The 13962-nt window shown below is 33.5% G+C and overlaps 2 protein-coding genes and 1 pseudogene across 3 annotated transcripts; 1 reads left to right on the forward strand and 2 right to left on the reverse strand.

Annotated features, from left to right (window-relative positions):
* The first annotated feature begins 2493 nt into the window (after positions 1-2493).
* Positions 2494-6684, forward strand: LOC107631030 (zinc finger CCCH domain-containing protein 43). The gene is made up of 6 exons (XM_088501460.1): positions 2494-3546; positions 3882-3950; positions 4649-4771; positions 4876-5199; positions 5695-5964; positions 6272-6684. The coding sequence occupies exons 1-6, from the start codon at positions 2905-2907 to the stop codon at positions 6413-6415; spliced, it is 1572 nt and encodes a 523-aa protein (XP_088357586.1). The 5' UTR covers positions 2494-2904; the 3' UTR covers positions 6416-6684.
* Positions 6685-7331: 647 nt separating this feature from the next.
* LOC107607441 (BES1/BZR1 homolog protein 2 pseudogene) lies at positions 7332-9158 on the reverse strand (annotated as a pseudogene). Its single transcript, XR_015902734.1, has 2 exons — positions 8926-9158; positions 7332-8846 (listed from the first exon to the last, which is right to left on the reverse strand). The product of XR_015902734.1 is annotated as a BES1/BZR1 homolog protein 2 pseudogene (transcript).
* An 825-nt stretch (positions 9159-9983) lies between these two features.
* Positions 9984-10900, reverse strand: LOC107618278 (RPM1-interacting protein 4-like). The gene is made up of 3 exons (XM_016320296.3): positions 10704-10900; positions 10206-10415; positions 9984-10120 (listed from the first exon to the last, which is right to left on the reverse strand). Exons 1-3 carry the CDS (start codon positions 10710-10712, stop codon positions 10097-10099), a joined length of 243 nt encoding a protein of 80 aa, XP_016175782.1. The 5' UTR covers positions 10713-10900; the 3' UTR covers positions 9984-10096.
* Positions 10901-13962: the final 3062 nt, after the last annotated feature.

Here is a 13962-nt window from a genome sequence, read left to right on the forward strand (position 1 = left end):
CATTTTTCCATATTTAAACTCTGGTATATAGGAAACACAAGAAGATTTTGTAAATGATGGTTCTTAGTCAACATACCCTAAGGTTTTAAAAATGGAGATTTTGTCTTATTACAAGCAGCTTTTTAGTTCTTTGGAAGATGTTGATTTGAACTGCCTTGGAAATGTTCCTTTGTCCATGCTAAGTCTCAATTCTTGTGGGAAACTTACTACCCCGATTACCTTGGCTGAAGTTAAAGAAGCAGTTTTTGGTATGAATTCTTTTAAAACTCTTGGGCCGGATGAATTTCAAGTTTTTTCTTCAAAAAATATTGTGACACTCTTGGTATAGATGTGTGGAATTTTATGAGAAATACTTTTGATGGAGGCTACACTTGCCCTAAGATAATGGAGACCTTGATAGTCTTGATCCCCAAAGTTGACACTCCAACCTTGATGAAGGATTTCAAACCAATTAGAAGGAAAGAAATCTTTATTGGGGTATCTTAGATTCATTTCACTTAAGCTGGAAAGATATTTGGGAGTGTATATCTCACTCTCAAGTTGGCAGAGTATTTTTCAATGGTGTGATTGATAAGAATTCGAGGAAGACTAGGAAGTTGGAAGGGCAAACCCTTGAACTGAGGCGATAGACTTTGTCTAGTTAACTCTGTTATTTCATCTCTTCTAATCTACTAAATACAAGTCTCCTATTTTCCTTGCTGGTCAACGAACAAGATTTCCTCCTTGATGCGTCATTTTCTTTGTAAGGGCCAAGTGGATGGGAGGGACATGAGCCTTACCTATTGGAAAAATATGGTAATTACCAAAACATTTAGGGTTTTGGGGGTTAGAGATCTAGCTTGCGCTAACCTAGCTCTTTTAGGTAAGCTAGTTTAGTAATTTCTACATTGTCCAAAGAAGCTTTGGGTGCAACTTTTGGTAGCTAAATACAATAAGAATTTGAAACTATTTTTCTTGTTTAATATGATGAAGAGTTCTCAAACTTGGAAGAGTATTTGCAAAGAATCCAATGCTCTTAGGGACAGTTATTCATGGCGTATTGGCCCACTTCAACAGGTTTTATGGTTTGACAACTGGAGAAGAGATGGTACTATAGCAGAGGAATTGAATTATCTCACATATGGGATACAGAGCTTTGTATTAGCGATCTCTAGAGAGATGGTACTTGGAATTTGGTTGATGTTGCTACCCTGCTATCTGATAACTTCAAGTAGCGCCCTTGAGGCCTTTAATCCGAGTCAGGTTGTTAGTGATATGGTGGGTTAGAGTTGAACCTTTTCAACTTTAAAATTGTACTCTTCTAGTAGTGGTTACACATGGTTAAGTAAGTGCATGTTCGGTTAGGATGAGCATGAGGATTGGTTATGGCTGTGGCAGTTATAAATTTCGAAAAAAAATTAAATTTCTGGTTTGGCTTTTCCTTCATGATGCGGTTCCAAATGCTAAATTTAGATTTAAAAGAAACCTTGCAACTTCCAATCTTTGCCGGAGGTGTCAGTTTGTGCCGAAAACCGTTCTGCATTGTTTTAGGGACCACCGAAAGGCTTGAAACATTTAGAAGAAGTTGAATTTTGATCTGCAGCACTTGGACATGGTTTCTTAGATTAATAAATATAAGAATACTAATGTATTTCTATTTTTTGCTTGCTTGTTGTGGATTTGGAAGGATAGGAATAATAATGTGTTCAATTTCAATGAAGTCTGATCCATTGATAAAGTGGTGAGACTTATCTATGCTTCAAACAATGAGCTTCAGAATATTTTTTCAAGAAGGTTCTTCATGCTGCTCATTCCATGAACTTTACTTGGACGACTCCTCCACAAGATTCGGTTAAGGTAAATTGTAAGTATATTTGATGATAGTAGTAAGGCGTGATTTGACCGTGTTATTTGAAATTCAGATGGTTTATGGTTGAGAGGTTGTATGGGATCTTTCTCTTATGTGTGTGTGCTCAAATGTGAATTATTTGTGATCTGGTAGAGATTACTATTATCGTGGGAGGCTAGTCATAGAGATGCTTTTCAGTGAAATTGATTGCTTGGAGGCCTTTAATTTGATTAGTGATAAAAACATGGGAGCACATTACTTGGACAAGGATATGGTTAGCAAAATTCAGAAGATCTTGAAGTGGAAATAGAGGGCTAGTGTTGATCTTATTCAGTGGACTCCCAACAATATTGTTGACGCCATGACGAGATGTGATGTTATAAACATGACCGCTCAAGTTGAGCTCCTGCAGTCTTAGAAAGAGGTTAGAAATTTTTTTTAAGCCAGACATATCGTAATTTGTTCTAATTTTGTCTTTTACTTTTCTTTAATCTCTTATCACAAAAAAAATATAAAAATTATTTAGGTCTATTATTTTTTTTAATATGCCAACACAACATTAAATGTTTTATAAAATCATTTATTTTGGTATACAAATTAAATCCAACACTAAATTTAAAAATCTATCACTTCACTATATAGACTAAATAATGGTTTAGACTAATATAAGAAGAAAAAGATCTTACTTATTAGCAAAAAATGCAAAATGGCAAATTTGGGGGAAGATACACAACTCATATATAATGGGTGCAGTGCACCAAACAAAGCACGCATATTACACTCTCTCTACACTATACCCACAACCCACTCACTCGCTCGCTCACTCACAGAGCCACAAAGTTGCACACTTTCCCCCCCCCCCCCCCCCCACCCTTTTTCCCCATTCACCTTTTTATTCACACACATTGCTACTGCTTTTTCTTTCTTTACTTTGCTGATTCCCCAATTCCATTCCCCATTCACACATTTAAATAAATTAAACACCACCACCACCACCACATTAGCCCTTTTCCTCTGCGCGTGAGTGGAACAAAGTACTATAGAACCATTATTAGGGTTTGAAATGTGGAGGGAGAATGGAACACACTGAATCCGATTCTGCTTCTTCCTCACTTCCCAATGGCGGTGGTGACTCCATCACCGCCACCCAACAAGACCCTCAACTTGCTCCTTCTTCCAATCACGGCACCGACGATCCTCAGCCGTCAGATCTCTATCAAACGGCTAAGGATGGTTCACTCTCGGCTGAGCTTCAGAGTAAGCTGGATTTGAAGGGTTTGGAAGGTGTGGGCGAAGAGGGTGGCGAGATTGGGGATAAAGTTTCAAACTTTGGCCAAGTTGGTGGTGGTGTTGATGATGGGGGTGTTACTAATGGTGACGATGAAGTTGTAAATGGTTGTGATGAGGGTTTTAAAGGTGGTGGTGGTGATGGGGATAACTGGGGGTGGGAGACCAATAGTTGGGAAGAGGAGAATGTCAATGTGGGTCTTGTGGATGGTGATTATGATGGGTTAGTTAATGGATATGTTGATGCTGATGGGGGTGATGATGTTGATGGGGATGAGAAGAGGGAAGAGAAAAATGGTGGTGGTAGGGCACAACACCAGTACCCTTGGAGGCCTGATGCTCAGGATTGTGCATTTTATATGAAGACTGGGAATTGCAAATTTGGAATCAATTGCAAGTTCAATCACCCCATTAATAGGAGGAAAAACCAGGTATTCTTGGCCCTTTTTTGTGCGCTTTCTTGAGGTTTTGCAATTTGTTAGATTTCAGGTTTGGCTTAGGACTTGATTATGTACAATGTTGTCTTTTTGGCCCAATTTTGTTTTGAAGTTGTATTAGGTGAGGTGACATGATGTTATCTATTAACAAAAGGATTTCACAGTTTTCACTATGATAAAAATGGAAGAAAAAGTAATACAGTTAAGAGGGAAATAGGGATATGTGATTGAGCATTTAACAAGGCTTTTGGCCTTTCATGACTGCAAACATGTTATATTTTGTTCACATCTTAAAAGTTTTCTCTAAGATGTTTCAAACATACGTGAAGGCTGTTAAAGAGTGGCCAGCAGAAAGAGAGGAAGAGCAAGCAGAGAGATCAGGACAGACAGAATGCAAGGTTATTATCAAAATTATGCTTCTAAACAAATTTCATTGTAAATTTAGAATTTGCACATTCTGTTATTTAATTGAAAACTTAAACTACATATTCTTAATTTTACATAGAAGGTTGTGGATAAGGATAGTTTAAGAAGGTCTGATCTAGCGAATAATTTTGTATGTTATCAATTTTGGTTACCTTCAAATTATTACGTAGCAATATCTTTTGCAAAGAGATATAAAGATGATAAAATTATATGAATTCCTTTTTCTACACTTGCAGTGGACAAGGAAGGACCTTGTTGTTTTTTTTCATTTATTTTTTTTCATGACATTATATTTGTTCTAGTTCTTTCAGTCAAGCCGCATTCCAGGAAGCATGTGATAATGACATTAGTGACAGGGATGATAGTTTCATATGCAAGATAACAATAATAAATTAATAATTATCTTCATAATTTAGCTTGCATACATCAATATGTAATAGTAGTGGATACGAAAACAAATGAACTGGGAAAAAGCAAAAGAAAAAAGGAAAAGCTTTTTGCACTACCCTATCAATTGTTGAGTTAAAATACGAATGAATCTAAGTCAGGCAGCTTCTTTGGCGTGATTAAATGAATAGATTTTGCTCTTCAGACATAGCTTCTTTCTGAAGTTTTTTTTAAAAGATATGTGAAATGTTCTTAATAAATGTTTTTCTTGGTGTTATGGCAGTATTATTTAAGGTCCGGGGGTTGTAAGTTTGGAAAAGATTGTAAATATAACCATACAAAAGGAAAAGATTTAACAACCGAGGAGGTGGCAGAACTCAATTTTCTTGGTCTGCCTATTCGTCTGGTATGTATATATGAAGCTTCTTTCATATACCATCTTTTATCTGTTTTTACAGCTTCCAAAAACAGTTACCTCTGAAATATTATTCTGGTTGATTTAAATGATAGGGAAAGAGAGAATGTCCTTATTACATGCGCACCGGCTCATGTAAGTTTGGAGCAAACTGCAAGTTTAATCATCCTGACCCTACAACTGTTGGAGGTTCTGAATCATCTCCAGGGTATAGTAATGGAGGATCTGATCCTTCTTCACGGTATAGTAATGGACGATCTAATACTTCTTCAGGGTATAGTAATGGAGGATCTATTTCATTACATGGTGTATCACAACAGTCTGTGTCAACATGGTCTTCTCCAAGAACAGTAAATGAAACATCTCCTTTTGTGCCAATGATGCTTTCGCCCCCAAGTCCTGATTGGAATGCATATCAGGTATATCCTAAGATTCAATATTAGTAGCCATCTAATAGTGGCTGTTTTATTATACAATAATTTATGCTAGATAGATGATTGACTTTGCCAATGCCCTGTCATGCAATGTTATTAACTTATTGTTATCAGGCTATATATTTATTTCATTTATCTGACTTTATATCATTCTACCGTTGGTTTGAAATACCTTTTATATGGTGAGATATTGTCACCTTGAGTGTTGCAGACATATCAATGCATTAGCAGTGAATGCATACTGGAAAGCTGAATGAGTATTAAGCTATTTGAGGTTCATGAGGCGGACCTTTAGTTGTAAACTTAGAAGTGAATATTCGATTTGTACCTATTACTCTTGACCTGTGAGTTATATAGTGCAATGCACTGAATGCAGTACAGCATGGTCCTTTTTGTTTTCTTTTTTCTCGCCTTCCTAGAGTTAACTATCATGCTGGCTGAACTGTCTGCATCACTCTGACTTGTTTTTGGTTTGTAAAGGCACCTACCTACCTATCTGAGAGGAGTATGCATCCACCTCCACCATATGTCATGAACAATCCAGTGATCGAAACAAATGTTTATATACACCCACAAAAAAGAATTCAAGTTGATGATTTTCCTGAAAGACCTGGTGAACCTGAATGCAGCTACTTCCTGAAAACTGGGGATTGCAAGTTCAAATCCAATTGTAAATTTCACCATCCAAAGAATCGGATAGCAACATTACCTCCATGCAACCTCAATGACAAAGGCCTGCCTCTTAGACCTGTAAGTTGTTGTTATCATCATTTTATGTTAGTTTATACCACTATTTTTCCGCTTGTGTAGAAACTTGAAAATGGTTCTTCTTTCTCAATATTTTTTAACCTATGGTGGGTAAATAAATGTAAGTGCTTTTAAAATTGAATTGACATGGTTGTGTAACCTAGTGATGATCCTGTATCTGGCTTCAAAGATCTAACACCAAGTGACGATGATGGATTAAAGGATTAGTACCTCTAATTTGATAGAGCCATATGCAGTTAGAAGCAATATTTACCTAGTTTCTTTCTATTATGTTTATCATGAAATGCAGGACAAGAATGCGTGCATGCATTACACACGATATGGACTCTGTAAGTTTGGACCGGCTTGTAAGTATGACCACCCCATAAACCCAGTGCCCCCAACTGGTGTTGAAGTTGATGGGATGGGTGGAAATGGAGGTGCTGTTCAGTAACCTCTGTAAGCATCTTTGTCAAGGGACCTTCTTTTTCCTTTGAGCAACTCTTCAATTAGAAGTTGTAGTTTTCTTTATGAACATGATACCCTTCTAAGTTTCTTCCTCTAGTTACAAGCTTTTACGGATTACCAATATATTTATACACATGGCAAACGGATGTTTTTATGTATTTACTAATTTTTTTTTTTTTTTGGACTTGGTATTTACAACTTAAGCATATGTAGTCTCTACTCTCTAGTCTACTTTTTTTTTTTCTTGTTTGTTTACTCGCTTGGTTTTTTGGTGGGTCTTCTTTCAAACTGGATGTGAATGCGGATTACTTTCTAGTTTCCATAAGGTGCCAGATTACAAATAAAATTGATAATTTTCCAAGAGCAACATTTTGGGCATTTGTGAATCCTAACATATACTTGGCTTTAAGACATAGGTGAGTTACTACTACACTTCATGATTTTATAGTAAAACATATATCTTTTAACTTTGAATTAAGTGTTTGTTTAGGTGTAATTATCTCGATAATATTTTTTTTATTTTTTAATGTGTTTGACAAATTTTTAGTAGTAAAAGTAAACGTATTAAAAAAATAAAAGAACATTTTTTTTTGAAAAGTTGTAATTTATATCTTTTTTTAAAAAAATTATTTAAAAAAAAGATGTTTTTATGTAATAAATAAATAAAAAAATACTTTTATATTGTTATATCTAAATATAATTGATAGATAAAAAGATTTTTTTGTATGAGATATTCAAATATAAAATTATTTTTATTTTTTTATAAGATCTTTTAAAAAAAGATATCTCGAAAAAAAGATTTTTTTTAAAAGTTCACTTAAACAAGTTCTAAATAACGGAACTCTTGTAATATATTAATATGGGGGCAAATCACATAACTAAGCCAATGGGAGCAGGAAATTACACAAATCAGCCAAACCGAAAACTGGTTCATAAATTCACCAATGTACATTTCTATATAGTTCGAAATAGCATGTTTTGAACTTGATTTGCATGTAATTCGAATCACCTTGATTCGAATTACATACACGCATACACCTACTAATACGAATCAGTCTGATTCGAATTACACTTTTGCACGAATCCCTAAGTAATTTGAATATGGCTGATTCAAATTACTCACATTCTGGCTCTAATAGTAATTCGAATTGGGGTGTTTCGAATTACACTGGATTCGGCTATAAAAGCCCGTGCACCAATGTTACCCCCTGACTTTCAAAATGCTCTAATTGCACCCTTTAGATTGAGCTCTGTGCGAAATCCTGGTCCTTCCACCCATTTCCGGCGTGACTCACCAGCCGGAGCGCTGAGCTGGCGGTTTGTGGTCCACGTAGGTAGCCTTAAACGACGTCGTTTTGCCTGGAGGTAGCCCTAAACATTGTTTTCAACATCAGGCCTTTCCACAGCCTAGAGTAAGTTCTAACTCATCCACTCCCACCTCATGTATCCTCTCACCCTCCCATGGCTTCACTCTACCATTCTCAAAGTCAAAATCCGATGGTCTTCCTCTCTCTGCAGCCTAGCCCCATTGCATGCCTTCATTCATATTCATGGAACCTTGGGGAGTGATCTGATGCATTGCTGGTTTCGCAAGGTTAAAGGTAGGCGATGGAGGAGCAGCCGAGGCTGTCGTTGTCTAAAAACTAACCCAGCGACCGGAGTCCACAGTGGAAGCATCAGATTCATCACACTCAGGAATGGTGGAAGTAGCCAATTGGTGGCGGCGGGAGGGGCTGGATGGGGCGGATACCGCAAAGAGAGGATGGCGGAACGAATTAAGAGAGGAGACATTGGAGCGGGATTCGAAATCCGCCTTCCTTTTAGAACCCCCGGAGGTTGGGGAAGAAAGAGGAGGGGTAACAGGGGCACTATTGGATATTCTAAGAGGAGGAAGGTTTGTGGGGATGGAGGTGATGTTATGAATAAATGGTAGGAGGAATGAAGAGGGGTTTTGAAGGTTGGGATCAATGCGAGAGGGGCTGGGGAATGATAAGGAAGTTGGGCTAGCATGGTAGGAAGGAACAAGGCTTGGGAACGCTGATGACTGTGGGCTTGGCTGTAGTGAAGAACAACCACTCATGTTTGCTGGAGTTCCTCCAATCTCACCTTGCGGCCTCTTGCATCCCTGTCATCAAAACACAGATCTCAATCAAGATTTCTAGGGTGAAACTAACGGAACATAATCAATCATCTAGAACTATTACAATGACACCTGATCTTAGATTAACACTACAAAATCTAGTTAGATCGCAAGCTTCCAAGGTCAAATCAACTTTTTAGCAAGATTAGAAAGCGGATCAACAAAGCAAGCAAGAAAGAGCAAGTAGATCTGAGAGGAAGAGAAGTAGAAGAAGAAACTTTGCGGTAGGTAGTACCGTCCTCTTCTTAACAAGCAATGGAAGTACCCTCTTGCATCCCTGTCATCAAAACACAGATCTCAATCAAGATTTCTAGGGTGAAACTAACGGAACATAATCAATCATCTAGAACTATTACAATGACACCTGATCTTAGATTAACACTACAAAATCTAGTTAGATCGCAAGCTTCCAAGGTCAAATCAACTTTTTAGCAAGATTAGAAAGCGGATCAACAAAGCAAGCAAGAAAGAGCAAGTAGATCTGAGAGGAAGAGAAGTAGAAGAAGAAACTTTGCGGTAGGTAGTACCGTCCTCTTCTTAACAAGCAATGGAAGTACCCTCTAGGCAAAATGGCGTCGATTAAGGCTGCCTACATGGACCACAAACCGCCAGCTCAGCGCTCCGGCTGCTGAGTCACGCCGAAAATGGGTGGAAGGACCAGGATTTCGCACGGAGCCCAATCTGAAGGATGCAATTAGATCATTTTAAAAGTCAGGGATAACATTGGTGTACGGGTTCAATCTAAGGGACCATTTTGGAGATTTACTCAAAGTAAGGAACCAAGTCAACTTAGATCCGAAAAGAAAAGAGTGTGTTAAAATTAAGGATAATTCTACAAGAAAGATATTTTTATATGAAGAGAATGAAAATAAGTGTATAAATTTATTTTAAAAAATTAATAAAAATAAAATAACAAAGTTTTTTAGATAAATATTTAATTATTTATAAGAGTGAATCTTGATCTTTTTAGCATTCATTTTTCTTCTTCACCATAATATGCACCTAAAATTAATATGACTATGTATATGTTGTACTAATTTTCGAAATACCCTAATTATACCCTCCAGATATGTTGAGACATTGTTCCACTTTTTATCTCCTATTTTTATTATCTTTTGATGAAAGAGTTTCTTCATGTAAAAAAAATTAGAAAACTATATCTAGTGTCTAATGTAAAATACAAGAAATAATAAATAAATAATAAATTAGCGCCTAACATAACAATGTATCAGACTATAAGTTCACATTTATTTATTTCTTTCCAGTGTTATAATTTACAAATACAATATCTTGTAAACTTTCAACAACCAAAAAAAAAAAAAAAAGAAAAGAAAAAAGAAAACTTGAAAAGAAAACAAGATAAATTGAAAAAAAAAAGGTTGAAATGCTAAAAAGCAGGATCACAACAATTGGGGATTTTTTCAAGAATCTGGTCCCCGTAAACCAACATCTAGGGTTTGTACAAGGATCCCCTTTCCTAATAGTCGTTCTCGGAATCCAATTCCCTTGTCACGCCTTCTTGGATTATTAACCGCAGCAAAACCACTTACTCTGCATTAAAATATCATTTCAGAAAATCAAACAAAATTAAAAGCTCATAATAAGAACCATAGGTGTTCTTTGAAGATTTTATTACCTTTTGCTTTTGGGGATGTTTTGTGTAAGCAACAGGCTTGTGAGGTGCATTATATTTCTTTTCTTGGGTGGCAAGTTTCTCTCTTGGGAGATTTTTTGCAATCTTCTTCTCATCTCTTGCTTTATTGAATATCACTGTGAAACCTTCTGCTGTTGCCGGATTGTTCACGTCCCACTCTCCGAATTTTGGCAATGGCCTACCTCTTTCTTGCTGAACAATTCAAGGATTCAAAAAATTTTAATGGAAACAAAAACCATAAATAATTAAGAGACAAGAAGGAAGTTTCTATTGAATTCTTAACTCATGGGCTTATAACCCACATTGACTATATATATATGTTTTATCGGTAAAAACTCACGTGTACTTGTTTATTATCACACACCGTATATATTAATTATCTGAATTTTAAAATAACTATCGATTTGGACAAATTTGTAGACTTGAAAACTAATGTATCTAAACAAAAAAAAGAAGCGAAGCAAGGATTGTGAATTGTACCGTGGCCATGGATGCTGAGAATCAGACGAAAAAGATGATAGATGTTGAAAGAGTTTAGAAGAGAAGAGAAAGCAAAGAACAATTGAATGGATTCTGGTGATACAGAATAATGGTTAAGTATATAAATGTTTAGGAGAGAGAGAGGGAAAGAAGCAAAGGAAGAATAACAAATCGCTTTGTTGGAACTTGAAAGAACAAGTAAGCCGTACGCGTAATTGTTCATAAGTTATAACCCATAAGGCAGAAAAAGAAAACAGTATATAGTGTTTGTTAGTGCGCGCCGTTGCTGCTTTTTCTAATTTTAGGTTCAGTTGTTCAGTTTAATTTCTGTTTCCAGGCAAGTATCCATGACAACCTTTCACACTATATTTTTGTTACTGTTTTTATTGTTTTTCCTTTTCCTTTTTTTTTTAAAGAAAGCAATAGGACCTCATTTTATAGTAATTTCAGTTTATTCTCAGTTTTATTTTATTTTATTTAAATGAAGACAAAATTACTATTTTAAAGATGGTGAATTCTACCATGTAGAAGAAAGATTCCTTCTATATGTGTAGAAATGTGTTGTCCTGTTTTGAGTAAAACAAGTGTCTAGAGAGAGAGTACAATTATAAGTATAGTGGGAGACAAAAGCTGATATGTGGACCCCACTGCAATGAATTAATTTTTTCAATAATTTAATAATGTAAAGTTGATTAGGTATTAATGATGAATGATAATGATGGGCTGTTTTTTTTTTTTTTTTTCTGTAATGGATTTAAGTTTTTGGGCCAGGCAATTTTTTTCCTCTGGATTTGGGTCTTAATTGAATTATTTTTATGAAAAACCAAAATAATAAACATAATATCTTATGGATTTGGGAGTTATTTAAATTTTTTTTTGTTTGGGTCTTAATTAATTTTTTTTGTGTAGATGTAGGTGTTGATTGATTTTTTTTTTATGAAAAGTGGACACTTTTTTTTTGTCATAAAAGATGTATTTTTGTGTTCTTGAAAATATTAGTTTAGTGTTTTGCACATATTATTTTTATTCTAATACTATTAATAATCTTATTTTTAATAATGTTTTAGACTATAATCATTCATTAGTTGTGATTTTATTATTAGTTATATGGTTAATTTTGTAGTAGGTAAATTAATCATTAGTTATATGGTTAATTTTTGTAGTAAGATACATAATTTACGTTATAAAAAAATTATAATAGTGTACAAGAATAAAATGGTTTAGCATTTAGAATTTAATTTTGGTTCGTTTAGGGTTTATTTTGATGATAATATATTTGGTACGTGATAAAATTTTTGTATTGTAACAATTGTAAATCGATGATAGAATTTAGTGTTTAATTAGAATTCTTTTCATAAAACCTTCGTAAAAAATTTGAATATATTTAGTTAATATAGTTGTTAGAATTTCAAAATATAATTTATAATTTTTACTAAAAAATGAAATATGTATGTATTTTTCATGAGTATTTTACTAAATGGCATCATGTTATTTAACAAGTTATATTCATGCTTGACAATAAATAATTTATTGACGTAAAAACGATCACAAAAAGAATATGTTAGATGAATGTTAATTTAGAATGATTCATATATATATATATATATATGTGTGTGTGTGTATGTGTGTGTATGACCGGAAAGATTAAAATGAGGGTAAATCACATAAACAAATTGAATGTGTTCTAAATTTATATGAATGTCTAAAATGCAAAACGGTTATATGAATTTATTACAAATTTTTGTCAAAATCATTAAATCTAAACCCAAGAATTTGATTTACTTTGAGTGTGGTTCGATTATTATAATTTCGATTTATCTCCATAAAATCTCCATAGAAGCTGCTCCTATTAAATTGAAGCTATTGACTTTGTTTTACCTAAATTAAATCGAATAGATTCGATTTACATGAGATAGTCTTCACTAAAATATTTTTTCATAGTAAATTGATTCCAATGAATTCCATTTACTAATACACCTACTAATTCGAATCACATGTAATTGAACATTCATGTAAATTTGAAACTCGTTCTGTTTATTTATGTAATTTATCCTTAAAATGAATGTTGTCACTTTTATACATTAAATTAGTTAATATAGAGATTAAGTAGAGTATTATCTATTATTGGATATGATATGATATCATTCTTTCATGATTCATTTAGGTGAATTTTATTGCAATTTTTTTTCTTTTTTTTTATATTTAATTCGTTCTAAAATTATGAAATGATAAGTACTGTTATAAAAATGAATCCTTTAAAAGATGAGCCTTATAAAAATTTTTTAAAAAATAATTATGTACTTTGTATTCATAATATTTAAATAAAGTCTAACATATTAAAATTGGATTAAAAGTCATTTAAATTCTTTTTGTTGTTTCATTATTTTTAAACTTATGAATAAAATGGTTTAGTTATTCAAATTGATTGTTACTTGATTTAGGGTTTAGTGTAAGATGCTTTAGGATTTAGGTTTTAGTGTAGAAAATTTTAGAATTTAGAATTTAGAAATATATTGTTTAGAATTTAGGGTTGGATGGTTTAGAGCTCAAGATTGGATTAGTTTAAGTTTTATGATTAAGAAATCAGGATTTGTTGTTTATTATTAGAGATTAAAATTAGATGGTTTAAGTTTTTCATTCTAAAATTGGATTGCTAAATATTTTAATATTTAATGATAAGGGGTTTAGTGTTTACGATTGACATTTTTGATAAAATTTAAAAAATAGATACAGTGTTGATGATTATATTTTTTATACTTAACAATGTTAATTTAGTTGTTAATTCATTTATGTGTAGGTTAATTTAATGATAACGTAAATTATGTGTAGGTTACTAGTTAATATGAAAAAAATATTTAAGTCATTGTTATTTAAATTTTTATTTGCTAGTAAATTATTTTTAAAATAAAGATACGGTGAATAATTGAATTTGTAAAAAATTATTGTTTTATTGGTTAGAATGGTTATTTGAATTTAGAATTTAATTTCTTATGTGTCAGTTAAATTTAAAGCTGTTAATATTTGATAATAGATATACTTATTGCTGGTCAAAATTTTATTTTTGTGTTGACAGAAGATTGCTCTTGGGACGTGACAAATTATGATGGTAGTAATATGTTGAGTGTTGTTGAAGAAGAGATACTAAGAGTGATTCTCATAAGTTAGGAGGCGCTTGAATTAATAAAAGAAGATATGTTTTAATTATTAATTTATATTAGAGACAATTAACCCAACTAAAAGATAAATTAGAATAATATTT

The sequence above is a fragment of the Arachis ipaensis genome, chromosome B1, assembly GCF_059453495.1.
Source record: "Arachis ipaensis isolate K30076 ecotype BB chromosome B1, ASM5945349v1, whole genome shotgun sequence".
NCBI classification, from domain to species: domain Eukaryota; kingdom Viridiplantae; phylum Streptophyta; class Magnoliopsida; order Fabales; family Fabaceae; genus Arachis; species Arachis ipaensis.